Below are 27,913 nucleotides of genomic sequence, written 5' to 3' on the forward strand. Positions count from 1 at the left end.
CCTCCCTCTCTTTTTCTCTTACCCTATGTTCACCTGTTTTATTTCTTAAATTCCATATATGAGTGAAATCATATGGTATTTGCCTTTCTCTGACTGACTTGTTTCACTTAGCATAATACACTCTAGCTCTATCCATGTCCTTGCAAATGTCAAGATTTCATTCTTTTCTTAAGGTTTATTTATTTTTTCTGAGAAAGACAGAGACAATGCATGTGAGCAGGGGAAGGGCAGAGAGAGAGGGAGAAAGAGAATCTGAAGCAGGCTCTGCACTGTTAGCGCAGAACCTGACAGGGGGCTCGAACTCATGAAGCATGAGATCATGACCTGAGCTGAAGTCAGACGCTTAACTGAGCCACACAGGTGCCCCAAGGCTTCATTCTTTTTGATGACTAATATTCCATGTTCCATATATATACTTATGGAATGTATACATATTTATGGAATGTACACATATATACATATATACACACCACATCTTCTTCATCCATTCAGCAATCATTGGACATTTGAGTTCTTTCCATAGTTTGGCTATCACTGATAATGCTGCTATAAAAATTGGGCTGCATGTGTACCTTCCAATCTGCATTTTTGTATCCTTTGGGTAAAAACCTAGTAGCACAACTGCTGGATGGCAGAGTAGCTCTATTTTTAATTCCTTGAGGAAACTCCACACTGTTTTCCAGAGTGGCCACACCAGTTTGCATTCCCACCAACAGTGTAAGAGGGTTCCCCTTGCTTCACAGGCTAGCCAACATGTGCAGTTTCCCGTGTTGTTAATGTTAGCCATTCCAACAGGTATGAGGTGATACCTCATCATGGTTTTGATTTGTATTTCCCTGATGATGAGTGAGGTTGAGCATTTTTTCATGTGTCTGTTGGCCACATGGATGTCTTCTTTGGAAAAATGTCTATTCATGTCTTCTGCCCATTTCTTAACTGGATTATTTGGGGGGTTTGGGGTGTTGAGTTTGATAAGTTCTTCACAGATTTTGGATACTAACCCTTTACCAGATATGTTATTTGCAAATGTCTTCTCCCATTCCGTTGGTTGCCTTTCAGTTTTTGTTGACTTCCTTTGCTGTGCAGAAGCATTTTATATTGATGAAGTCCCAATAGTTCATGTTTGCTTTTGTTTCCCTTGCCTCCAGAGACACATTGAATAAGAAGTTGCTATGGCTAATGTCAAAGAGGTTACTGCCTATGTTCTCCTCTAGGATTTTGATGGTTTCCTGTCTCACTCACATTTAGGTCTTTCATCCATTTTGAATCTGTTTTTGTGTATGTTGCTAAGTGGTCCAGTTTCATTCTTCTGCATGTTGCTGTCCAGTTTTCTCCACACCATTTGTTGAAAGACTGTCTTGGGGCGCCTGGGTGGCTTGGTCGGTTAAGCGTCCAACTTCAGCTCAGGTCACGATCTCGCGGTCCGTGAGTTTGAGCCCTGCGTCGGGCTCTGTGCTGACAGCTCAGAGCCTGGAGCCTGTTTCACATTCTGTGTCTCCCTCTCTCTCTGCTCCTCCCCTGTTCATGCTCTGTCTCTCTCTGTCTCAAAAATAAATAAACGTTAAAAAAAAATTTAAAAAAAAAAAAAAAAAAAAGAAAGACTGTCTTTGTTTCCATTAGATATTCTTTCTTACTTTATCAAAGATTAGTTGACCATACAGTTTTGAGCCTATTTCTGGGTTTTCCATTCTGTTCCATTGACCTATGTGTCTGGTTTTGTGCCCGTACCATACTGTCTTTATCACTACAGCTTTCAAATATAGCTTAAAGTCCGGAATTGTGATGCCTCCAACTCTGCTTTTCTTTTTCAAAATTGCTTTGGCTATTCAGAGTATTTTGTGATTCCATACATATTTTAGGATTGTTTGTTCTAGCTCTGTGAAAAATGCTGGTAGTGTTTTGATAGGGATTGCATTAAATGTGTAGACTGCTTTGAGTAGTACAGACATTTTAACAATATTTGTTCTTACAATCCATGAGTATGGAATGTTTTTCAATTTCTTTGTGTCATCTTTAGTTTCTTTCATAAGTGTTCTATAGTTTTCAGCATACAGATCTTTCACCTCCTCAGGTTAGGTTTATTCCTAGATATTTTATGGTTTTTGGTGCAATTGTAAATGAGATCAATTCCTTAATTCCTCTTTCTGCTGCTTCATTATTGGTATATAGAAATACAACATATTTATGTACATTGATTTTTGTATCCTGTGACTTTGCTGAATTCGTGTATCAGTTCTAGCAATTTTTGGGTGGAGTCTTTAGGGTCTTCTACATAGGGTATCATGTTGTCTGCAAATAATTCTTTGCTGATTTGGATGCCTTTTATTTCTTTTTGTTGTCTGATTACTGAGGCTAGAACTTCCAGTACTATGTTAAATAACAATGATGAGAGTGTTGTTCCTGACCATAGAGGAAAGCTCTCAGCTTTTCCCCATTGAGGATGATATTAGCTATGAGTCTTTCATATATGGTCTATATGATGTTGACGTATGTTCCTTCTATCCCTACTTTGTTAAGGGTTTTTATCAAGAATCGATGCTACATTTTGTCAAATGCTTTTTCTGCATCTATTGCAAGGGTAATATGGTTCTTATCCTTTCTCTTATTAATGTGGTATATCACATTGATTGATTTGCAAATATTGAACCACCCCTGAAGCCCAGGAATAAATCCCACTTGATCGTGGTGAATAATTCTTTTAATGTACTGTTGAATTTAATTTGCTAATATCTTGAGAATTTTTACATCCATGTTCATCAGGGATATTGGCCTATAATTCTTTTTAGTGGGGTCTTCTATCATTTGGGGATCAAAGTAATGCTGGTCTCACAGAATGAGTTTAGAAGTGTTCCTTCCATTTCTATTTTTCAGGAACAGTTTAAGAAGAAAAGATATTAACTCTTTTTCAAATGTTTGAGAGAATTCCCCTGGGAAGCCATCTGGCCCTGGACTTTTGTTGGGAGATTTTTGATTACTGATTCCATTTCTTTGTTGGTTACTAGTCTGTTCAAATTTCCTGTTTCTTCCCATTTCACTTTTGGTAGTTTATATGTTTCTAAGAATTCATCCACTTCTTCCAGATTGCACAATTTGTTGGCATATAATTTTGCATAACATTCTCTTATGTTTGTATTCCTATGGTGTTGGTTGTGATCTCTCCTCTTTCATTCATGATTTATTTGGGTCCTTTTTCTTTTTTTTTTTTGATGAGTCTGGCTACGGGTTTATTAATTTTATTAATTCTTCCAAAATCCAGCTCCTAGTTGCAGTGATCTATTCTAATGGATTTTTTGTTTGTTTGTTTCCACATCATTTATTTCTGCTCTAATCTTTACTATTTCCCTTCTTCTAGGTTTAGGCTTTATTTGCTGTTCCTCTTCTAGCTCCTTTAGATATAAGGTTAGGTTGTGTATTGAAGACTTTTCTTGTTTCTTGAGGTAGGCCTGTATTGCTATATAATTACTTCTTATAACTGCTTTTGTGGCATCCCAAAGGTTTTGGAAGGTTGTGTTTTCATTTGCATTTGCTTCCATATATTTTTTTTCTTCTTTAATTTCCTGATAAACCCATTCACTCTTTAGTAGGATGTTCTTTAACCTCCATGTATTTGTGGTCTTTCTAAATTTTTTTCTTGTGATTGACTTCAAGTGTCCCAGTGTTGTGATCTGAAAATATGCATAGTATGATCTCTACCTTTTTGTACTTGTTGAGGGCTGATTTGTGACCTAGCATGTGATCTATTCTGGAGAATGTTCCATGTGTACTCAAAAAGAATGTGTATTCTGCTGAGTTAGAAAGAAATGTTTTGAATATATCTGTTAAGCTCTCTGGTCCAGGCTGTCATTCAAAGCCCTTGTTTCCTTGTTGATTTTCTGGTTGGATGATCTATCCATTGCTGCATGTGAGGTGTTAAAGTCCCCTACTCTTATACTGTTATCACCGAGTTTCTTTATGTTTGTTATTAATTGATTTATATATCTGGGTGTTCCACATTGGGGGCATAAATATTTACAATTGTTAGATCTTCTTATTGGATAGATCCCTTTATTATGATATAGTGCCCTTCTTCATCTTTTGTTACAGTCTTTGGTTTAAAATCTAGTTTGTCTGAAAAAAATAATAAAATAAAATAAAATAAAATAAAATAAAATAAAATAAAATAAAATAAAATCTAGTTTGTCTGATATAACTATGGCTAATCCAGCTTTCTCTTGAGGTCCATTAGCATGATAAATGGTTCTCCATCCCCTCACTTTCAATCTGCAGGTGTGTATAGGTCTAAAATGAGTCTCTTGCAGGCAGCATATAGATGGATCTCATTTTTTTATCCATTCTGATATCTTTTGATTGGAGCATTTAGTCCATTTACATTCAGAGTTACTACTGATAGATATTAATTTAGTGCCATTGTATTACCTGTAAAGTTGGTGTTCATGGAGATTTTCTCTGTTCCTTTTTAGTCTTTGTTGCTCTTGGTCTTTCTTTCCCACTCAAAGAGTCCTCTTTAATATTTCTTGCAAGGCTGGTTTAGTGGTCACAAACTCCTTTAGATTTTGTCTGTCTAAGAGTGGTGTTTTTTGTTTTTTGTTGTTTTTTTTTTTTTAAGGTGGGAGGAAAAAGCCAGAAGAGGGAGGGAGACATTGAAGAAAAGGGAGTTAAGGAAGGAGCAAGTTTATGAGGAGGAGGAACAGAGCTGTGAGGACAGACAGAACATAGCTTTCTGCTGGGATGGAGGAACCAGATGCAATGAGTTCTGAGGAGGCAAGACAGGAGTTCAGGAAGTTCCTGTCCAGGGTCCCTGTTTTCTTGGTAAAGTACCAGTCAAATTGTTTTCTAAGGATGGTGAGAGAGGTCGTGGCAGCACCTTGAAGACTGCATCCAGAATCTGGAGTGGGAGAAGGTGCAGGCCAAATTTGCTGGGCAGTGAGTGCGCCCAGCAGAAAGGGGAAGAGCAGGAGTCTGACATGGCCCCAGACCATGGTGGTACAGAATTGCTCACAGTATGCACACAGAACCCATGATGATGCTGATGGCATGACTGGCTGGAGCTCTGGGGACAGTTAGGCGAGACAAAGGGCAAAGGATCTTTGAAGGCACTGGTGGTAAGAGAATGTTTCAAGTCATGAGAAGCAGGCTTAACAAACAGAAGCAGTGGCCGCCTGGACAAGTCATGGGCCTGGAAATATCAAGGAGGGAGAACAACAGAGTGAAATCAGAATAAATGAGTGACAGAGCTAAACTGAGAGAAGGCTGTAGTCAGGGAGTAAAATATTTAACTGAAGACTTCAGAGGCAGAGTTAACCATGTAAAATTACCACCATTCTGCAATTCTGCCGCAAGCTTAGTGAGCAAGTTATTTCAAGCTTCTGGGCCTCAGTTTCATTCCCCACCCCACCCCAGTTTCCTAAAACTTCATCATTTTATACTAAGACATCTGTTCAGGACAAAGCGGACCTCATAAGAATTGCTATGCCCCACATAACAGGAGCAGTGAATGTAAATCATATAATATCGGGCCAATATTAGACTATTTTAATCATTGAGGTGATGGCTTATCTGACCTCCTGGCCTTTCTTCCTCCTCTTCCTCCTACTCTGCCCACTGTCCAATTTTGGGATCTCTCCTTTGTCTGGAACTTAAACAGAGAATATATTAGGCAGGCTAGCATGAACAATTAGATGAACCTCAAATCAGCACTGACTAGAAGTTCCAACAGTCTACTAGCTATTAGGACTGAAAGCTGAATAGTGTCGCTAAGTATAAAAATCAATACTTGAAAATTATTAACATCCCCAAACATCATCAATAACCAATTAAAATATAGTAAGTAAAAGTTAGCAGTAACAATAGTTACAAAAATTACAGAGCATTTAAGAAAATCTTACAAAATGCAAGCTCTTTTACTGAAAATTACAGAATATTATTGAAGGAGACAAAAGAGAACTGAATACTGAACTGATTCAAAATGAACTATGTCATTTTGAATACTCATTCAATAAATATTTATGAAGCACCTACTGTGTGTTGGGACAGCTAAGTGCTGAGGGCACAGAACTGAACAAAACAGACAAAAATCCCTGCCCTCATGGAGCTTAACCAATGCTATAGATTATAATCTACAAATTCAATGTGATCCTGATCAAAATCTCAACAGGATGTTTTAAACTAGATGAACTGATTCTAAAATCTGTATAGAAAAATAAATTTCTAAACCCAGGAAAGTTCTGGAAAAAGTATTTGTACCACCAGATATCAAGGCTGGCCACACCAATGCAGATTCAGAAAAATAAGATCAACAGAAAAGAACCAAGAGCCCCAAAGCAGACCCAACTATGAATGGCAAGTTAAAATGTACAAAAAGAAAGGACAGATATCATATGTTTTCACTCACAAATGGAACTTGAGCAACTTAACAGAAGATCATGGGGGAAGGGAAGAGGAAAAAAATAGTTACAAACAGAAAGGGAAGGAGGCAAACCGTAAGAGACTCTTAAGAGAACAAATGGAGCGGGGATGGGGGAATGCGGGAGAGGGGAAAATGGGTGATGAACACTTAGGAGAGCACTTGTTGGGATGAGCGATGAGTCATGGAAATGTACCCCAAAAACCAAGAGCACACTTTACACACTGTATGTTAGCCAATTTGACAACAAATTATATTAAAATAAAATAGTTTAAAATGAAAAAATAAATAAATAAAATATACAAAAAGATGATACTATAAATCATTTAGAAAGATTGCACTAGTCTACCACAGCAGGAAAACTCGTTTTCAGTATGGAAAATAAAAAACAGATTCCCATACTTCACACAAATACAATAAACTATAGATGGATTAAAATCCAAAAATGCTAAAACACACATATGCTCATGCAAATACACATGCACTTCAAAAAAAAGTATTAAAAGAAATACTGTTATGACCTTGAGTTGGGAAATAATTTCATAGATAAGATACACAAGGCACAATTCATAAGAGAAAAGGTTAATAAATCTAACATTGAATTCAAAACTTCTGCATAAAAGAATTCATAAATGAAGCAAAAAGATAAGCCATAGACCATAAGAAAACAGGAAAATCAGAGAAGAAAAAACCAGAATGGCCAATAAACATATATAAAGATGTTCAACCCTCACAAAAGGAAATGCCAGTTATTTAGATGCCACTTTACAACCGTTAGATTGGCAAAAATCAAAAGTCTGACCAAGGGTTGATGGGGGGTGGGAAAACAGGAATTGCTAATCAGTGCAGACAGAAGTAGAAATTGAGTGCAACCACTCTGGGGAAAGATTTAGCAATACCTAGCAAAAATGAAAATAAGTACCTCTACAAGCCAGCATTACCACTTTGAGATATACTTATTTCCAAAATAAATCTTACACATGTACCCCCGGGAGAAATGTATAAAGATGTTAATTGTTGCACTATTTGTAGAAGCAAATAAAAAAAGGAAACAATCTAAATGTTCATTAATAGAACAAAAGAATAATAAATGACAAGGTACTCACAAGAGGGAATAACAAACAAATAATAAAATGAAGTAAGTACATTCAGGCACGTCGCAACATGAATAGGTTTCAAGAACAATGTGAAAAGATAAAGCTCTACACAGAATTATAAGTAACAGTATGATAGTATGTATCTACATCTTTAAACCATATAAAGTCATTCTACGTATTGTTCATGACTATCCATACGTAAATAAAATAGAATGACCTATATAGGAACGAGAACAAATTTGCAGCCATGGTTACTACTGGAGAGGGAAACAAAAGGGACTCGAACTTTCAGGAAAGCTTTCTCTCGCTCAAAACAAAACAAAACAAAACAAAAAAATCTGAAGCAAAAATATCCAAATGTTTTTTACTTGTGATTTTTGCATTTCTGGCATTATTTTGTGTACTTGTCTGTATTTTTTTGCTTAACTTTTTTTTCATTCAGTCGACCCATGTCTTCTTAACACCAATCAGAAATTCAGAGGAAGAGAAAAATTAAACTGAGTTACACAGGGTTTGGGGAAACCTGTGAATTTCTGCAAAGGGTCCCATTTTTGTTTCCCATCCTCAAAAGGAATGAGAAATCATGTGGGCACAGTAAACTCTCCATGTGATAAACCACACCACGACAATGCCACAGGAAAGATATCAAGGCCAGTTCTCCAAACGTGCAGCTCACCTCACGCACATGTCTTTTCAGGTGCATGTACACACTCTGTCCAGTTTTTCGAAAATGTCTTTCAACATGTTCCCTTCCAAAGGCCAAAAATGTATTCATGCATACATAGAGTCCACCTTCAGAATTCTAGAAGAAAGAGACAGGTCACAACATTAGCCAAGGATATCTCGCCAAGTCATTTAGATAAAGAAAAGGGAAGGGAAAGAGGGCAAATGATGAAGACAAAGCCCAGCAAAAGGCCACCTGGCTGTTGTAGTCATCTGCAATGACCCTCTGAGGCTCCACAGCCACCCACAGCATCAGCGTCTGCCCCAAACCTGGATTCCAGGTGCTCCGGACAGCTGCTCACAATCTCCCAGTCAGGCGAGAGCCTCAGAGGGCCTGGGAAATAAACGTGCTTGTCGGACTCTCCAAACTTGGGTACGGGACCATAAGGGAAACGAGAAGCTTGGCCAGTGAATCAACTACCACCACGGCAATCCTGTCTCATCATTCTTCCTCCCTGATCAGTGCAAGTCTCCAGGAACATAAAGTTTTATATTCTTTTAGCAGGGGTTCTTCGATTCAAAGATATTCTTCTCTTCCTTCAATGACACAGAATATCTGATCGTACCCATTATAAATTAGGATAATTCAATAAATCAATAACTTAATGAGTAAATAATAAAGGATAGAGCCCTCTAATAATCCTAGCTACATATTTTTGCACGCCTGATATGTGCCAGGTGCTTCTCATGTATTATTTCTAATCCTAACAATACTACAAGCTGCTTATTATTATTTCCATTTGACAGTTGAAAAAAAGAATTAAGGGGGCATCTGGGTGGTTCAGTCTGTTAAGCATCCAACTTTGGCTCAGGTCATGATCTCACGGTCCGTGAGTTCAAGCACCACATCGGGCTCTATGCTGACAGCTCAGAGCCTGGAGCCTGCTTCAGATTCTGTGTCTCCCTCTCTCTCTGCCCCTCCCCTGCTAATGCTCTATTTCTCTCTCAAAAATAAATAAAAGTTAAAAAAAATTTTAATATTAAAAAAAATTTTTTAAGAATTAAGGATCAGTCACTTGCCCAAGTTCTCACAGCATGGAAATGTCAGTTAAATTGACTCTATTTCTCTTTGTAGCCTTCTATGCCACATTTCAAATATTATTTAATTACAGACACCCTGCCACAATGAACAGTCAAGGATATTGTTCACATTTTAGATACTTGATTTTCTATGCCAATTTCATCTCTCCTTTTTCTCTCACTTTGCTTAACATGCATCTCTCTAAATTTTGCCTATAAATCAACCACCTTTTCCTCAATGAAAGTGGATTCTTATTAAGCTCTCCTTAGTCTCGCCTCGCCACATAATTTTAAAAAACAAATTTTTTTTAAAAACCTGTCAGAATTGATAGCAAGCACCTGTCAAAATTCCTTACATTACATTTTAGTAGAGCACAAATTCAACATCAAAACAGGCATTGATGTTCATTACAAATATATGAAAAATAATTCGTAAGTTCCAGTAACTCAAGATTGTTTATTTTTTTAATTTCTAATAAAATTCCCCAACACTATATGGTTTATAAGCCAGACATAAAGGAGTCTTATCACAATGAGGATATTACAACAGCATCAGTTCAAATATGTGTCTATTATTGTAGCAAATACATTGCATAAGGCAAGAAAAGGAAAAAAGCATAAAGATCACAAAGAAAGAAGTAAACTGGGTCTCAATTTGCTGATGACATTCTACTCTATATGAAAAATCCTTAAAAATCTAAAAACTACTAACAAGTCAAACTAATACATGAATTTAGCCAGGTCACAGAATACAGATTTATAGGCAAAAATCAACTGCAAGTTTACACTCTGGCAACAAACACTTGCAAATTAAATTTTTTAAATTTGACTATAAAATAGCATCCAGAAAACTCAGTTATTTAGCTGGTGCTTCTGGATAACTTTTTCCCTTTGAAAGAGATCATTTGAATAAAACTAGAAAAGTTCTTCAACTGGAGGCATATTACATTCATTTGATCATCAAATTAAATATTTTCAAATGTTTTTTTTTTAAATAGGTGTTTTTTGCATAGTCATAACCCTTAAAAAACTTGTTATCATTATAATGGCCAGTTATTCATTAAGCCCATTAAATTGAGCACCACATATTGTGATTTTTTTAAAAAAATAACACTTTCATTCTCTTCCAATAAAATGGAACCCAATCAAAAAGAATTCAAACCAGAAGATATACCAGGGAAAATATGAGATTTGTAACCAGGGTCCTGAACTACCACTAATTAGCTCTGTGGCCTAAGACAGGTTGTCATTCAGTCTCTGAGCTTCAGGATTCTCCTTTACAAGCATGGCTGCAGCAATAATTCCCACCTCACATGGTTTCGTCAAGTTCAAAGAGGATGAGATACATTCTATACTATAAAGCATTCATAGCAATTATTTATTATGAGCTACAGGTCTGTGTGCTACACGTATCTCCGATTAGCTCAATCATTTTATAATTGGAGGAAACAAGGAAGAAAACAGTGAGCCAGTCAGCCACACAGGCTAGGGGCAACAAATATTAATCTATCAGAAAAATATGTTAAGCAACGAGCAGGAGAACCAAGAAACCAGCAAGCAGAGGAAGAAAAACGTTCAAGTGCAGCATTTTTCTGGAGAAAAAAATACACGATAGCTATATAATGCAAGAGTTTATAAAGTAATCTCTAAAATAATCACAAGGTCTTTGCTAATTTCATTGCCAAGACTTCTTGACTTCTTGGGAAATTTGATAAAAATTTAATATACCCCAAACATTCGTTCTCAGTCTGGAGTCATTTGATACTGTCACAAAGTCCATAATCAGAGAGGAAAATGCTTCAGCACTCACAGACAAATGGTCCCACATAGGAAAGGATTCTATTACAAACATCCATGGGTCTCCTCCATCTGACACATGCTGGCCTCTGAAGCAGTATGTGCCTGTCCACTAGGGGCTCTGAGATGGAGGCACTGCCCACAGGACTTGCCAGCAGTACGAAAGCTTCAGGACACAGTGAGACACAAACCCCCTCAAAGCTACCCCATACGGAACAAACACACACTTTAGTCTAATGGTCTAACGTTTTCTTCCCTCCTGCCTTATTAATGTCTAAACAGTGGCCCTATAAGACACTTTCTTTTGCATACAAAGACAGTACTCCATGCCATGTGCTCTGAACAGCTTCTTTCATTAATGATGACCAGTGTATGCTGACAAGTCTATCCCTCCCGTTTCCTCTGTGACCAAAGCACAGAGAATAGTTTTAGAGCCTGGGATCAGAGCTGACCTAACTGATTCTTAGTTTTCAAACACTCAACCTCATGCTCTCATTAACCAGCCAAGCCCCCACTAAGATTACAGCCCCGGAAAATACCCGTAAAGCACTTGCCTTCCTGTGGCCAAGAGTGCAGCCATGAAATCGGGCAGGACCTTCTTTCATATAAGCACTGTGTCAAAACTGCGGAAACTAGGATCACATCTTGGTTTTTGTAATAATGTTGGCAGAGTACACACACTGCACTAGATTGTGAAGACTTGGGGGCCTCTCTCTTAATGTCTTTCGTCTCAAGATTTGATGCAATATGTCTTTAGAAAAAAAATTTTTTTAATGTTTAAAGAAAAAAGTCATTGTTAGAAAACTACCAACGAACAATGAAATACAACTCAAAGAATATCAGGGCAGAATACAAAATAATACTTTTCTCAAGTCATAGTGGTAGAGTGCTTATTAAAACAGATTACAGGGCGCCTGGGTGGTTCAGTCGGTTAAGCGTCCGACTTCGGCTCAGGTCATGATCTCACAGTCTGTGGGTTTGAGCCCCGCGTCGGGCTCTGTGCTGACAGCTCAGAGCCTGGAGCCTGCTTCAGATTCTGTGTCTCCCTCTCTCTCTCTGTCCCTCCCCTGTTCATGCTCTCTCTCTGTCTCAAAAAAAAAATTTTTTTAAACAGATTACAAATGAAATTCATATACATTGCATTAATATTTTAAATAAATGGTAGCATATGAATAGAGATTCCAAAAACACATTCTATGGTAACTGCTGTCAAACCACAAGAAACACAAAAATAAGGGGAAATCACTAATAAAAGTTATTGGGGAAGTTAGATACCAGTATACAATAAAATTAACCTAGATCCACATCTTATGCCAAACACTGTATGTAATAAGGTCCAGAGAGCTCCAAGAGATAGGCATTTAAAAAGCTAGAAATGAGCAGAATAGCATATTTTATCCCACTTATGAGAGGGAAATAATTTCTGGCCATGAAAATACAGGAGAGGAAGATGGCATAATTGAGTATAAAAATGTAAACACTAATGAACAAGTTTTATACCACATAATATAATGAAACAAATAGAAAACCAATTATCACAGAATGAGGAAAGATGAGAAGTACAACAAAGAAAAGTTTATATCCAAGCTATGTAAAAACTGATAAAGTCACAAGACGTCAGCATTCAGGTTCAACTTGGTAAGTTTTTCTTTTAAGATCATTTAGTTTTAACTGTGAGAAAATATTAAAATCAAATCATCACATCCTCACTACCTCCTGAAGTAATAAGCCCGGTAAAACAATCTCGGGGGGGGGCGCCTGGGTGGCTCAGTCAGTTAAGTGTCAGACTCTTGGTTTCGGCTCGGGTCGTGATCTCGGTTTTGTGAGTTCGAGCCCCACATCGGGCTCCAAGCTGACAGTGTGGAGCATGCTTGGGATTCTCTGTCTCCCTCTCTGGCCCTCCCCAACTTGCGCTATCTCTGTCTTTCTCAAAATAAATCAATAAACTTAAAAACATTAAAAAAAATCTCAGGGCAAGTATATGCCTACTAAACCAGCAGAAAGTATGAAATCGACAAAGCCTGAAGCCACAGAGAAAACCTGGATGGAGTCTCACAGTATAAATCGGTTCCATCCTTCTAGAGATCAATCCAACTGTGACTCTCTGACACAGTATTTCTCCTTTGGGTACAGACTTCAGGAAACCAAAATAAAGAGAAAAGAAAGCTAATTTGCACAAAATATTCATAGATACACTGTTTATAATAGGAAAAATAGCTCCCAAACAAAGGAGCTAAAATATGTGGCACATAAACAAAGCAAAATGCTATAATGTTATTTAAAATGACATATTACGAAATATGTGTAATGTACACAGAACATAAGTATAGAATTGTGTATAATTTGCACAGAAAAATAATGTTCATGAAAAAAAATACATGCTGATGACAGGGAGGAAAGAGAAGAGAAGAAGGGAAGTCTGTTCATTGACCAAGACCCAAAATGAAACTGGAATGTGATCAATGTTTTATATTTAAGCTCTTGACCTTGGGACTCACAGCCTTACCTCCTGTTACCTTTGAGCTTGGTCTAAAGAGGTGTTTGTCAAACTACTGTCATGAAGAACCAGGTTGTTTTCTGTTGTGTTTTCTTTTGTTTCTGTTCATTAAGGAAAGATATGTGGTCCCACTGCACATGACTAGTCCCTGGCTCAGCCAGATATGAACTTACTCCCACATGTAAGTCCCACAAAACCCAAACAGGTCTATATGCTGTCCAAACAAACTAATCCACTGCTCACATGCTTGGATGTGGCTACAATGTCAAGTTGCTATAGAAATTACTAAGTGCTTACTCTCAATGTTTGTACTTATCTCTTGGCACCAGTCAGCTGACCACACTTGAGTAGCATTGGTCTAGAGCTAGTGGCTGCCATGTCCACACCCCATTCTTAGAACTGCCCAGTTCTGGAACGGGGCAGTTCTAAGAATGTGTCATGGTGAAGTGTGACTTCAAGGACCTTCAGAGACACCAAGCCTTCAGAGCAGCCCACATCAAAACTAGCTACACACACCGATGATGCCTTCACGACTGTACAAGCACCCCCGATTCCACGCCTGTCCACTTATCCACCTGCCAGCCTCTGCCCATGACCACATCTCCTGACTCCTCACCCAGTGCTGCCGGTCCTGACCTTCAAATCCGTTTTTATTTCAGAACCGTTAGCATCTCGCTCACTGAAATCTACAGCTGTGAGAAACCCATGCTTCCTTCATTTGAGGCCACTATGTTCAGATGCTGAATCACACGTTCACTCCTTAAGGGTAGGGAAATCATGTCACATTCATTACTAAATTCCAACAACAGTACTCTCTGGTGCAGAGCAGAACTGAACAAACATATGGAATGAGTGGAAAAGTTTGTGTACTTATCTCTCACTCGGCTACATAGTTTAGTCTCTCTCTCAAACTGATCCTCAGTGTCCTTCTGATTTGGATTTAAAACACTTCAGAGCACAGGCTCCATCTCAAGTCACTAAACAATGAGGATCACCAAAAGAAAACAGATGACCGTGCATAGAAAAACAGCCTCAGGTGGCTCAGTCGGTTGAGTGACCAACTTCGGCTCAGGTCATGATCTCACAGTCTGTGAGTTCGAGCCCCGCATTGGGCTCTGTGCTGACAGCTCAGAGCCTGGAGTCTGCATTGGATTCTGTGTCTCCCTCTCTCTCTGCCCTTCCCCCACTCATGCTCTGTCTCTCTCTGTCTCAGAAATAAAAAAACATTAAAAAAAAATTTTTTTTAAAGAAAAACAGCCTCAGGCACCTGCAGGAACACTAGGTTTTCAGGTTTGTTTGGTTAAAGTCAAGCCCTTAGCAGCTTGGACACTTGAACCCCATTACCCCAGCTCTCCTACTTTCTGTGACCAAGCCAGCCTCCTTGGCTCTTCAGGACTGTGGCTGCCATGTCCACACCCTATCCCACCTTGGACCCTATCTGGCCCCTGCTTCCAGAGGTCACCCAGCCCAGAATGACCAATATGCGCTTCCCTGCATGTTTTTAGCTAAATAAGATTCTAATTAGCATTTTCATGATGCACTAAACAGAAATGTGACCAATGTGTAAGACTTAATTTAGAAACCTGAATTCACAAGGAAGTCAAGAAATATCACTCAGGGCTTCTCTGAAGTTCTATAATGATTCCCATGACAATTCTCCCACCTCACAATCAAAGTAAGAGAGAGGAGCAACATTAGAAGCCCATATGTTGTTTAATTGCACTCTTCAAAGCATGTCAATATAAATACGATGGATACATAGCTGTTCATTTATTACTTTACATTGTATTATCCTACATGCCATTCAGAAGTAACATCAAGAACGAAGTCACCTTTTTTTTATACCGCTGCCATTTAAAAGAATATTAAAACTGAGGTGAATATAAAGGTCAAGGTTACATGTTTTCAGAATAGCAAGTGAACAGTCATTTTAAATAAAAATACACCACATTGTCAATCAGTAGGTGTTCAGAGAACTTTGTTTACGATGGTGTGTTCTTAGAGACTTGGAGACCAGCCTCCGCTGGAAGACAGGAAGGGAGAGTGAGCCTGTGTGAACAGTGCACTCAGGAAACAGAGTCGCTGCGTAACACTTGTTTTTATAACCACTGAACAGTGTGGAAAACAAGCGGTCATTGCCGCAAAGAGAAACATGATGTAGGTAGATGGAGTCACAACAAATCCACGTCCAGGACAAATTACATACTAACACCCAGGAAGACTGTGACTCACACACGCATGCAAAAGGCAGATGAAAAGGACAACACAGTATTTTCTAGAACACTGATTTTTTTAAAAGCAAAGAAAAAGAAATCAACTGACAAGCTGCTTGTAACACTAAAAGGAAATAACCTGAATGCCCAAGTATATGGTACATTCATGAAATATAACACTCCTCAGCCATTAAAATTGATTTGTAATGAGTAATTCCTGATATAGGAAAAGCACATGGTATTTCTGAGTGAAAGAAGCAGGCAACAAACCTGCATATGACGTTACAATGGACACAACATGCATGCACTACGCAGCATGCGATGTTATCTCAGCATGAAGAGATAATGTGGGATTGCTTTCCTCATGTTGTCTTTTGGCATTTTCTCATTTTTCTTCAGAAAAAACGATTCCTTTTTGGGGGCACCTGGACGGCTCAGTTGGTTAAGCATCTGACTCTTGACTTCAGCTCAGGTCATGATCTCACAGTTTGTGAGATCGAGCCCCATGTCAGGTTCCACACTCTGCTTGAGATTCTCTCCCTCCCTCTCCCTTTGCCCCTCCCCCACACATGCTCTCTCTCAAGCTCTCAAAAAAAATTGATTCAGGGGTACTTGGGTGGCTCAGTTGGTTAAATGTCCGACTTCGGCTCAGGTCATGATCTCACAGTTCGTTGAGTTTGAGGCCTGCATCAAACTCTGTGCTGAAAGCTTGGAGCCTGGAGCCCCCTTTGGATTCTGTGTCTCCCTCTCTCTCTGTTCCTCCCCAGCTCACTCTCTCTCTCTCTCTCAAAAATACATAAACATTAAAAAAATTAATTGATTCATTTTTTAATAGTAAAAAACAATAAAATTTTTCTTAATTAAATATGTTTAGAACCAAATGTACGTACACATAATAGAACAAATGCTCCCTTTTCTTAACCCAAGCTTTCCTTAGGCTTTAACAACCAACTTCATAGCTTTAAGAGTCTGTATCTTCTTGCAACTCACAATAAAAGTGTGACCTGAAAAAACTAAGAGATTATTTCAAAAGCTGTAGGTAAGGAAATTTGGGAACACACAAAGAGGTGATGAGGAATATAATCTCAGGGAGACAGATGAGAATGTGATTACAACAAAAAAAATGAAACAAATCAAGGACACTGTACCCCAGCTCAGGTAGACACCATGCATGTTTACAGAAGGGAGATTGAGAGATCGTCTGTGTGAAGGGCAAAACAGCTACAAAAGAGAAGGAAGCTGTGATGCCTTCTCTGGGGGCAAGAGAAGTTGGTGGGGTGTCGAGCAGGAGGCGTTTATTCAGCAAAGAGAGAGAGAGAAGCATAGTTGGTGCTCTGATGACATTTAATCCTACTAAAAGATCACTCTGGCTACCGGAGGGATCTATAGGGTGGGGGTCAAGAGAGTATATGGTCATGAGGCTATGCAATCTAGACCCACGCTACCACTGGCCACATGTGAATATTTAGATCTAAATTAAGTTAAATTAAAAGTTCAGTTTCTTAAACACACTGGCCACATTTCAAGTGCTCAATAGCCACATGTGGCTAGGGCTTACCATATTGGACAGTGCAGATACAGAACAACTCCATCATCACAGAAAGTTCTTTTAGACAGTCCTTGTCTAACTAAGTAAGGCAAGATGGTGGCTTAGCCTGGGGGAGGTGGCAGGAGGTCAGGGAAGGGGACTCATAGCAGAGATGGGGAAACTTTGGCAGATGCAGGTTATAATTTTAGGATAGAACCCTTAAGCAAAGAAGATGGATTAGATTGTAGGGGTTTGTGGGAAAGAGCAGGATCAAGGACAGTTCCTGTTTTAACTCTTAGACTCGTAAGACTACCCACCTCTCTCTGCTCAACTCTTGCTTCCATCAAGCAACCACCTGTCTATTAACTCTGCCCCGCAGGTACTTCCATATATCTGAATGGTAGATATAAATATTCCAATGACCAGAGCACAGATTCCCAATACATTCTGGCTTCTAGAGCAAAACAAACAGACAAGAGTTTGTAAGTGCAAAAACTAAGTACAGGCAGATGGGAAACAAATGTGCAATAAGAAAGTAAAACAAGGTTCCAGAGCAAGGGCAGCCAGCATGCAATCCACAGAAAGCAGAAATGTGATGGTAAAAAAAAAAAAAAAAAAGCACTGTCAAAAAATAGTTCACCAGTAGAACAGAACTTCCAGAATGCAATATTTGCAAACTATAAAACCTTGCTTCCAACAGCAAATCCACTGAAATAAAATTATCCAAATAAATTAAGTAGAAAACACCAAATGCATATAATCCCAGGAGAGTGTAGGTCTCTCTGCTGAACATCGATAAATCATGCTTGTAGCCGTGAAGTGTTAAGAAAAACTAGAAATGTTGATGCAGTGATGATTCTTCCAGTTTGCTCCCACTTTGACGTTTTCCTCTCTGCAGAGGGCTCCCACGTATGCCTCAGAGCCATGCAGCCAACCCAGACAGCTAAAGGCAGAGTTCAAAGAGCTATGTTCTGACACACCACAAATTTACCGTTCCACTGAAGCATCATGTATTAACTTTTTTCCTAAGGATAAAACCAAATCCTTGCTCTGGGTATTTGGAGCAATGAGGATGCTGTCACCAGAACGGCTGGGGAAGGGTTAGGGCAAGGCCTGTGGAGCAGCTACCATGATGCTCATAGGACACATGGGCAGAGTAAAAATCATCAGAGTGAAGACACTGAGGTGAGCGTCCTCAGCAGTGCTAAACTGAAGCCACGATCCACCTAAGTAGTTCCCAGCTGACACACAAGAAGAGAAAATGTGAAACTACCTTGTCAAAGGTAAAAACCTTTTATACTCATTTCTCTCATTTTTAAAAAGAGATGGCTTTCTTCAGGATGCATTTCCCCTGACAAACTCTATTAAATGTGAGGATTAGGTTTCCAGGAGAACCCATAAAAGCCCATCACTATGAGCTGGATTTGAGTATAATAGCGCTGAACAGAGTACCCGCCGCCCAAGGAAGCCAGCACACATTCATGTCCAAGGCTTCTGCTGTAGGGCAGAACCTCATGCAGAATTGCCAAGTACGGGATGTCTCTCCTTGGCAACCCCAAGACCCTATAAATTCCCATCTCACCTTCTTCTCAGAAGGATCCCTGCCACGAAATCCCACCAGAGAGGTAGATAACATTAAGTAGGTTTAATGGGAAGCCATGTTTATAACAACCCTGCAAGGTAGGAACTACAGAGACAAAGGCCCGGCGAAATTCAATGAAAGTAAGGCACCAGCTGAAGTCATGCTGCTACTCAGTAGTAACAGTGCAGGGGGGAGGGGTGGAACCCAGGCCAGTCTGGCCCTCCACATGCTGCCTGGTGCAACAGAGAAGCAGATGCTGTTTTGGTGGCAGGAGCTAGGTGGGCAGCTGTCAGTAAGCACACGCCACCACGGGAGCTCGGAGAAAAGAGCAGTTTCTTCTTTTTTTTTTACCAAAGCTGTTTCATTCCAGGAAAGCAGACCGGGCAGGCAAAGGAGAGCACACGAGTAGGTGGCTTGTGCCAGGTGTTCTGCCATGCTGTCCTGAAGGGGAGAAGAGAGGCTTCGGCAGGCCCCGCCATCTCCACTTCCCAAACTCGGAAGAACGGCTGGGGTCCCCGGGAGATGGCTGCTCCAGGCTGACAGCTCCCTGACCAGACAGCAGCGACACCCAACGTGCTGGGGTCCAAGACCCTGGCAAAGCAGCTGCAGGCTTTGGCAGCCCCACGGCTCACCCACCCTCATCAACTGATGTCCGGCCACTAGGCTGGATCTGTCAGTGATCCCGCTGCAGGCCTAGACATATAGTGCACATCAGCTGGGGCTCCTTCCAAAGCTTCAGGCTGGAGACTCAATGGCAGAACCTACCTAAATGGCACGTCCAAACGAGCAATTCAGCAGCTGTACCTAAAGGATACAATAGGTGAATTACTTTCACCCTTGACCCCTGCCTGCTCCTCTTTCCTCTTCGCCAGTCAATCCACGAATCCCACTAATAGACCACCAAGCCTATTTCTTTTTTTTTTTAAGTTCATTTATTTATTTTTGAGAGAGAGAGAGAGAGAGGAAGGGATAGAGAGAGAGAGGAAGAGAGAGAGAGAATCCCAGGCAGGTTCCATACTGTCAGTGCAGTCCCATGCAGGACTCTGTCGCTCGAACCGTGAGGTCATGACGTGAGCCAAAGTTGGACCTTAAAACGACTGAGCCACCCAGGTGCCCCTAAGCCTATTTCTAACAGCTGCTGGGACAGAGACATCTGTGTCCTGGTCACCACTGTATAGCCACACCCAAAAAATTAACCAAGACCAAAAAAGCAACCTTTGGTTTGATTAGGAGAAAGTTTCCATAAGTGCAACTCACAAGAGCTATTCGCCTCTAGGCCAATCGCCCATGGAGTCCATATGGGGCAGATTTACTCTAGCGATTTTATTTCATAAAACAGTAAAGTCTGCATGTATTCCATCTATGACTGCTCGTGCAACGTGATTATCTGTTCAAATTTCTAATTCCTGGAGGACACAGGGCCCCAAGCTCCTGAGTTTCTCCACGCAGTACTCCCCCACCTGACTGACCATCTCACCTACCTCATGTATGCCTTTGATGCACTCCTTCTGTCAGGCTCCAGGCCTTGAAGTCACCTCCAGCTCCTTCCACGCCTTCACCCACCGCATATTCGGTCACTAAGCTACACTGATCAAAATTTCTGAGTTTGTTCCCGCCACCCTGCCATCTCTAGCCCCACTGTCATCACCCCAATGAAAGTATCCACCCCCAAAACTACAGGAGCCCTAGCTCGATTCGCGTTCAAGCTCTCCCCACCTCTCAACCTCGCTTATCACTCCACTTCCAGGACAGCCACAGCAAATAACCACTGTCCCCTAGCTCATAACTGGCCAGCCCATCCGGCCTAACCTTACAAGACCCACCATTACAACCCACAGAGGATTCAGTCCTGCTTTCCAGTCTCCCCCTCTTCCTTACATGTGTGCGGAACTCAGTCCCAGCTCCGTGCCTCGGTCCCCTCCTCCCACAAAATGCCACTTTTTCAGACCCCATCCAGGTGTCCAGACCAGTAACTTTGCCAGATTTTACTGATTATTCATTCTTATGTCTGAAATCTCCATACATTACAAGTGCCATGTTATTTAAAACTTAAATACCCTATTTAGTGCTGCAGGGTCTAACCTCCTGACACATCAGGGCTTAAGTCACTTCTGTGTCATATACCAGTCTTTGAACAAGTCCCTGAACAAGCTACCTAACCTCTCTGACTCTCAGTTTCCTCTTCTGTAAAATAGAGTAACAATAGTAGTTATAATTTACAAGCCAGTTACTACTGTAATTAAATGAGATGTATATAAAATTACCCAGTACCGTGTTTGACACCTAACAGATACACAAAATTGGCACTCATATTCCACCATGCTAGAAACATCCATGCCATACCCATCTTTACTCAAACTCTCCCAGGGCAGTGCCACATGCATTGTAGGTTCTAAGTAAGTATTAATGCTTGCTAATTAACACAAAACTTTTATTTAATTAATTTATTTATTTTGAGAGAGAGAGCGAGAAAGCCCAGGAGCACAAGCAGGGAAGGGACAAATAGAAAGAATCCCAAGCAGGCGCTGCACTGTCAGTGTGGGGCCCAATGTGGGGCTCGAACTCATGAACCGCGAGATCATGACCTGAGCTGAAATCGTAAGTCGGACACTTAACTGAATGAGCCACCCAGGTGCCCCCAAAACATTCTATTTTTAATCTCATCACAGGAAGCACATACTATTGTGCACCTCAAGCAACATCTCTAGTCTGCAGGCACGTTCAGATTCATTCAATTCTTGTCATTATTGTATTGACCTCCTGTTCCAGCCCTAAAAATAGCTGCTCTTGTCCCCATCTTCCCTATGCACGGGACAAGGGGAGTCCTGGGCTGACGGCCTACAATGCAGGACGTGAGCAGCAGCACAGATGCCTGGGCTACATCCACAGAGACCAGCCCTCCTGTCACTTCCCTCAGGGCCACCATGTGTGAACACCTCTACCAAGATCCCTGTGGCATCTAGAATCACAACACACAAAACACTCAGCAAGTACCCAAGACAATTTTTCCTAGCTTGACAAGGGTCAAGCTTACAACTTTTCAGATTATAATATGACAGAATAATATATGGTATTGGTTAATTTTAATAACATTTTTTTATTCCAAAAGATAAGCTCATGATTCTTAAAAAATAGGGGGAAAAAAAGGGACAGATGCAGCATGACTAGCACAGGTCTACAAACGGCACAGTCTTCTGTCTTCTCTTTTCCCTTTAATTCTCTAAGACCCCAACTGTTCCATGTCCTCGACAAGCAGTATCCCAACCATGATGGAGATGTACAGGGTGTTTTGAAAGCACAGGAAAACAAGTGTCTAACTCAGCTGGAGGGAGGAGGGGCAGTGGTGAGGGCCTCACAGAGAACAACCAAGCTGGTTTTTAAAGATCAGTGGGGTTTTCCCAGGGGGGTGAGAGGTTGGGAGAAGCCATTCCAGGCCAAGGGAGGAGCATAAGCCAACACATGGAGTGCTGAAAGCATGGAGCGTGTGAAGAAGGCAAAGTCCCTTGGCCAAAGGGACTGTAAGTAGAGGGCGGGTGCTAAGTAACAACACTGGCAGGGAAAGTTGGATCGACTTGGTAAACTGATTTGAGGTGCTGTGTTAGGAAAGTCTCAATGGTGCTTTGAAAACATCTAGGCAGGGAAATGGCATGGTAAGACCCATGTGTTAGAAAAACTGAGTGCACTATGGCAGACTGGAAGGGAGGCAAAGTAGTCAGTGAAGAAGCTTCTTGCGCAAGAGTCCAGGCAAGAGATGATGAGGGCTTGGGCCTGGGCCGAGGATAAGAGAGGAGCCTACACCAGAACCTGGTCTCTAATGGGAGCCACACCATGTCCACAGCAGCATTACACACAACAGGCAAAGAGTGGGAACAACCCAAGTGTCCAGCGGCACGTGAATGGATAAACACGATGCATTATACACATACACTGGAATGTTACTCAGCTTTAAAAGGGAAGGAAATTGTGACACAGGCTACAACATGAACACCCCCTGAAAACATTACGGCAAGTGAAATAAGCCAGTCAAAAAGGATGACGACCGTGTGATCTTGCTTAGATACAGGACCTAGAGCAAATTCATAGAAACAGAAAATAAAATGGAGGTTGCCAGAGGCTGGGAGGATGGGGCATGGGGAGTTATTGTTTAAGGGGGGGACAGAGTTTCAGTTTTGCAAGATGAAGAGTTCCAGAGATGGCTGGTAGTGATGGTTTCGCAACAGTGTGAACGTACCTAAGGCCTACTGAACAGCAGACTTAAAAACGGTGAAGATGGCAAATTTTATGTTATGTGCATTTCACAGTTTCTTTAAAAGCAGGAGAGGGAGAGGGAGGCAGAGTTGATAATATTGTACATCTCCTAGCCTGTGGCCCTAAATGAAGTGCAGCACCTTTACGGAGCTCCAGCCCACAGAAGGACAACACAGGGGAGTGGAAAGAGAATTCGGAGTTGCACAGATGTCCAGACTCATTACAACTGAGAACAAAAACTTTCCCAAAAGGCTCCCTGAAAGGATCAGCATCGTCCCTTACACTCCTGAACTCTAAAAACGATACAACTTAAAAGGTAATTAATGGCAGCCAAAAAGAGATAGGAAATGACTTCTTCATTACTCATTTGGAAAAGTGGGATTCTAGCGTACATGGGGCAGATTACACAAATAAATCCATTCACTCCTTTCTGAAACCCAAAGAAAAGAACTGTAAAAATGTTATTTTCTTTAAAGTGTATTTATTTTTGAAAGAGAGAGAAAGCACAAATCAGAGAGGGGTAGAGAGAGACAGAGAAAGAGAGAATCCCAAACAGGCTCCGCACTGTCAGTGCTGAGTCCGATGCAGGGCCTGAACCCACGAACTGTGAGATCATGACCTGAGCCAAAGTCAGACACTTAACCAACTGAGCCACCCAGGCACCCCGCAAAATATTATGTTTTTAAACACATAAACCATAGAAACAGGACTGAAGATGGAGAAGCACTAAAAGACTAAGACGAGCTGACAAAGCTGAACCCTAGGCCTGCAACAGAGAAAACCAAGACCCTATCTTACATATACCCCTGAATTTCCAAAAGGCTCCACAACCGGAAGCTCCAGGTAACTCTGGAAACTGGGGTGAAACAAGGGGTAAAACAAGACGGAAAGTTTGGGGGCGCCTGGGTGGCTCTGTCAGTTGAGTATACGACTTCATTTAAGCCCCACATCAGGCTCGCGCGTGGGAGCCTGCTTCGGATCCTCTGTCCCCCTCTCTCTGCCCCTCCCCTGCTTGTGCTGTCTCAAAAATAAACAAACATTTAAAAAAAAGAAAAAGGGAGAAGGAAGGTTTGGAAATCCATCCAGGTAAGCAGTCAGAAACCCAAATCCCTCCTCCACTCCCAGTGGTGCCTCCCACACTGGTAACCCCTGGAGATTTATTCTCTGAAGCAGGTAAAAACACAGCAGTCGGGTCTGTGGGACAAGGAGTTCAGGTAGGAATAAGGGTTCCATTCTGAATACATGGAGACTTAGAGGTGTATGTGTAATGTATGTCTATCAGTCCAGATGTAGACCCAAAATACCAACTATTCTAGGTATTTCAGGCAGGGAGGCGTTTAACACAGGGCATTAGAGGTTTGCATAACAATCATGGCTGGAGCTGTGAGAGCCAAGGTCAAAGAAACCACCATTCATGTTCAGGAAATCAAGATGCACAAGCATCTTAAGTAACTGCAAAGATGATCCCAGCTCCCCCATGGCTGAGGTAGCTCTGAGTCCCAGACGGATACTCCGAAGCTGATGAAAATCCCACATCTGGTATGTGCCTTTGCTGCAATAGCAGTAGCAGCTTCTTCTGAAACTCTCGCTGGCAGAACCGAAATCAGAATCCTCCTGTCAAAGGATTCTGGCAACTGTAGTGCCCAGGTTCCCAGCCCCTACAACATGGGAGATGGCTTAACAAAACGGGTTGAGGACCGGGAGACCGTATCCAGCCAGTATCCAACATCCAGATGCCAAGACCACCCTTGCGCTCTCCTCCCACTCAGTTCCCTGCTCCCCAAGTACTGGCGGGCAGACCTTCCCTTTCCCGGCAAAAGAGGACAAAAATCTCCCAGCCGGGGCGCCTGGGTGGCGCAGTCGGTTAAGCGTCTGACTTCAGCCAGGTCACGATCTCGCGGTCTGTGATTTCGAGCCCCGCGTCAGGCTCTGGGCTGATGGCTCGGAGCCTGGAGCCTGTTTCCGATTCTGTGTCTCCCTCTCTCTCTGCCCCTCCCCCGTTCATGCTCTGTCTCTCTCTGTCCCAAAAATAAATAAAAAACGTTGAAAAAAAAAATTAAAAAAAAAAAAAATCTCCCAGCCAGTGGCCAAAGGAAAAAAACAGGGTGCTAAAATTTTAGGTTCTCAGAGAAACAGCCCAGCCAGATCACATTACAGTGACGCTCACAGAAGAATAAGGTATTCTCATCTCCAAAAAGGCCAACAATTCCCAGCAAAGTAGCTGTAATTTTTTTCTAAAGGAGTCAAATTCTCTACATTTTAATTTGCTTCAAAAAAATGGGCATGAGTTTAAAAAATAATGTACGTGACACATACGACTTCTATAGTTGAGCTAAGATTAACAATCAATTATTCAATCCCCACATATGTGAAAACATGAACCCATAAAAGCCACAACACAGGTGAGATGTGTTACTGAAGCAGCCAGTTGTACTTTTCTTACCTAAACTCTAGATCTTGGGTTTTCAAAGTATGACCTGTCATGCCCCCAAACCCTTAGTGATCTACAAGGTCAAAACTATTTTCATGACATGAACTTATCTGCCTTTTTCACTCCTGTTCTATCCTGAGCGTACAGGGGCATTTTTCAGAAGACTACATGACATCTGATGACATCATCAGCCTAATAACTAACAGAGTGGAAGTTGTTTTCAATTTTTCTGTCTTAATCTCTAATATGGTAAATATAAATAGAAACCACACAAAATCTCTTTGGGGTCCTTGAAAATATCTGAGTATACAGGGGTCAAGAATCTTGAGAATCATTGCTATAAAACAATGTTTTAGAGGCGCCTGGGTGGCTCAGTCGGTTAAGCATCTGACTCTTGGTTTCGGCTCGGGTCACGATCTCTCGGTTCATGAGTTCAAGCCCTGCTTTGGGCTCAGCACTGCTGGTGCAGAGACTGCTTGGGATTCTCTCTCTCTCTTTCTCTCAAAAATAAATACATAAACTTAAAAAAAATGTTTTTGTTAGTTGCTTTTAGAAAGGAACTTTTAATATGTAAACCTGATTAGAATTAGTTTGTTTATATCTTCAAAGAGGAAAAAATAAATGTTTTACTATCTTGTATCTGTTGATCCCTTAGGAGGAGGAGTTTTCTACACAGATCCCAAATTATTTTTCCGCTACAGTAACCACCATGATGACAAGTCTCATTGCCTGGAAGGCAGCACACAGTGAGTCCCTAACAGGAACTGTTCCTACAAGTAAAGGATCGCAAAGCCTTTCCCAATGGATATGTAAAACAGCCCCTACCATGAGGCCCCAGTTCCCCAGAGTTTTACAAAGACTTTCAGGAATGTGGAGAACCAGCAACCCCTAACATCACCAAGGGGCCTCAGAGCTTCAGAGAATGGGAAACAAGATCCCTCTGACAAAATAATGCTGACGCTGGAAGGGAAGGAGAGGAATGAGGCACTCGCACATCCTCTCGAGCCACCTCTGCAGCTGCTTGTCACAGCAGGTGTGGCCTGAGACCTCTCTCTTCTCAGCAGCTGCTGGTGCTGGGAAGCCTGCTCAGCCCCTCTGGCACAAATACAAACCTCGAAGAGTGAGAGCATTTCACTCCTGGAGCACCTTTGATCAACAGACCACGGGAGCCAGTGGATAAACACTCCCCTCGTCCATGTCCCAGGCGGAGGACACTGAGATACATTCAACAGTTCCCCAGGGAGTCCCTGGCTGGATTGAGCACCAGTGGTCCACTGCGGCAGCGGGCTCCATAACTCACTCTTGGATTGGCTTTCCCTTTTTCCTTTTGTTATTATTCCCTTGGACGTTCTTCCTCTTATGTTCCCTGGGATACCCTTCCAAAATAAACTGCCCATGCTAAGCTCCTGTCTCAGTCTTTCAGTTGACCCCACCTAAGACAAGGCATAAGATAAGCCCTCCACATCCAGACAGGTGGGGAAGGGACATAGCACAAGAGTGGCCCTCCTTGTCCCTATTCCTAAAGCTTGGCAAAAAGCTTCACATCTAGCAGATGTTTTAAAACTTCCAGTTAAGTGAAAAGAGAAGGAAGTGATGACAAACTGTGGAAGACAGACTGTAACTAACTGCTCTGTTGTATGACATAGACTCTAAGTAAAATGGGCTTCAGAGAAAGGGATGAAGTCTCAAGTAGAAAGGGAAGGCTGAGAAAGACTCCCGAAGATGATCAAGAAAGGAAGGTGGCTCCAGGAAAGGAAATATGAGTCTTAGCCACTGGAGACCCAGAGACTGGCCTCCCCAGAGCTGGCAACCTAGAAGCAGAGGGGAGGCAGGACAGAGTGTATGCAGATGAATGAGGGATTCGACAACCAAGGAGAGAAGTAGAGTTTATATGGTGGTCCATGAAGGCTTGTGAGAAAAGTGAGGACCAATGTCTTCACTTAACCACACCAACCTTTCTATATAACTCTGAAGACAAACACTTGGGCTTACAACCCGTGACTGACTCTCTTTATCTCTTTCTTTTCTTCCCATAGTGATTACTACTTGGCCAGGCACTCTTCACATATTAATTTATTTAATCCACAAAACAACTCCATGAGGTAGGTTCTATTATTGCCCCCATTTTACAAAGGGAGAAACTGGACCACAGACAAGTTACACAGCTGGGAGACAGAGCTTGGGTTCAAACCCTGCCAGTCTGGTTCTCTCTCTCACATCTGTCCCCCACAGTCAATAAAGTCACCACATTTTACATGATAATCCTACATGATTCCTTTCACACTGTTTCTTATATGTTGTATCCTCAGCATTTTCAGGACCTATAACCACATGTAATTCATACATTTCCTAGGCATTAGTTGAGTTCCTGGCA

General features: G+C 41.3%; 1 protein-coding gene and 1 non-coding gene across 2 annotated transcripts in view; one reads left to right on the top strand and one right to left on the bottom strand.

The window, feature by feature from the left end:
• The window catches only part of USP13 (ubiquitin specific peptidase 13), a 119,374-nt gene that overhangs the window by 88,315 nt on the left and 3,146 nt on the right, over nt 1-27,913 (bottom strand). Inside the window, exon 2 of the mRNA XM_019463242.2 lies at nt 8,177-8,302. Within this exon, the coding sequence (XP_019318787.1) occupies nt 8,177-8,302 (126 nt within the window). The remainder of the gene's footprint in view (nt 1-8,176; nt 8,303-27,913) is intronic.
• On the top strand, nt 11,634-11,791 carry LOC128777530 (small nucleolar RNA SNORA81). The gene has a single exon (XR_008422774.1). It is a non-coding gene; the product is annotated as a small nucleolar RNA SNORA81 (small nucleolar RNA).

Source organism: Panthera pardus, unplaced genomic scaffold, assembly GCF_024362965.1.
Source record: "Panthera pardus isolate Hobbes unplaced genomic scaffold, ASM2436296v1 HiC_scaffold_16, whole genome shotgun sequence".
Lineage (NCBI taxonomy): Eukaryota > Metazoa > Chordata > Mammalia > Carnivora > Felidae > Panthera > Panthera pardus.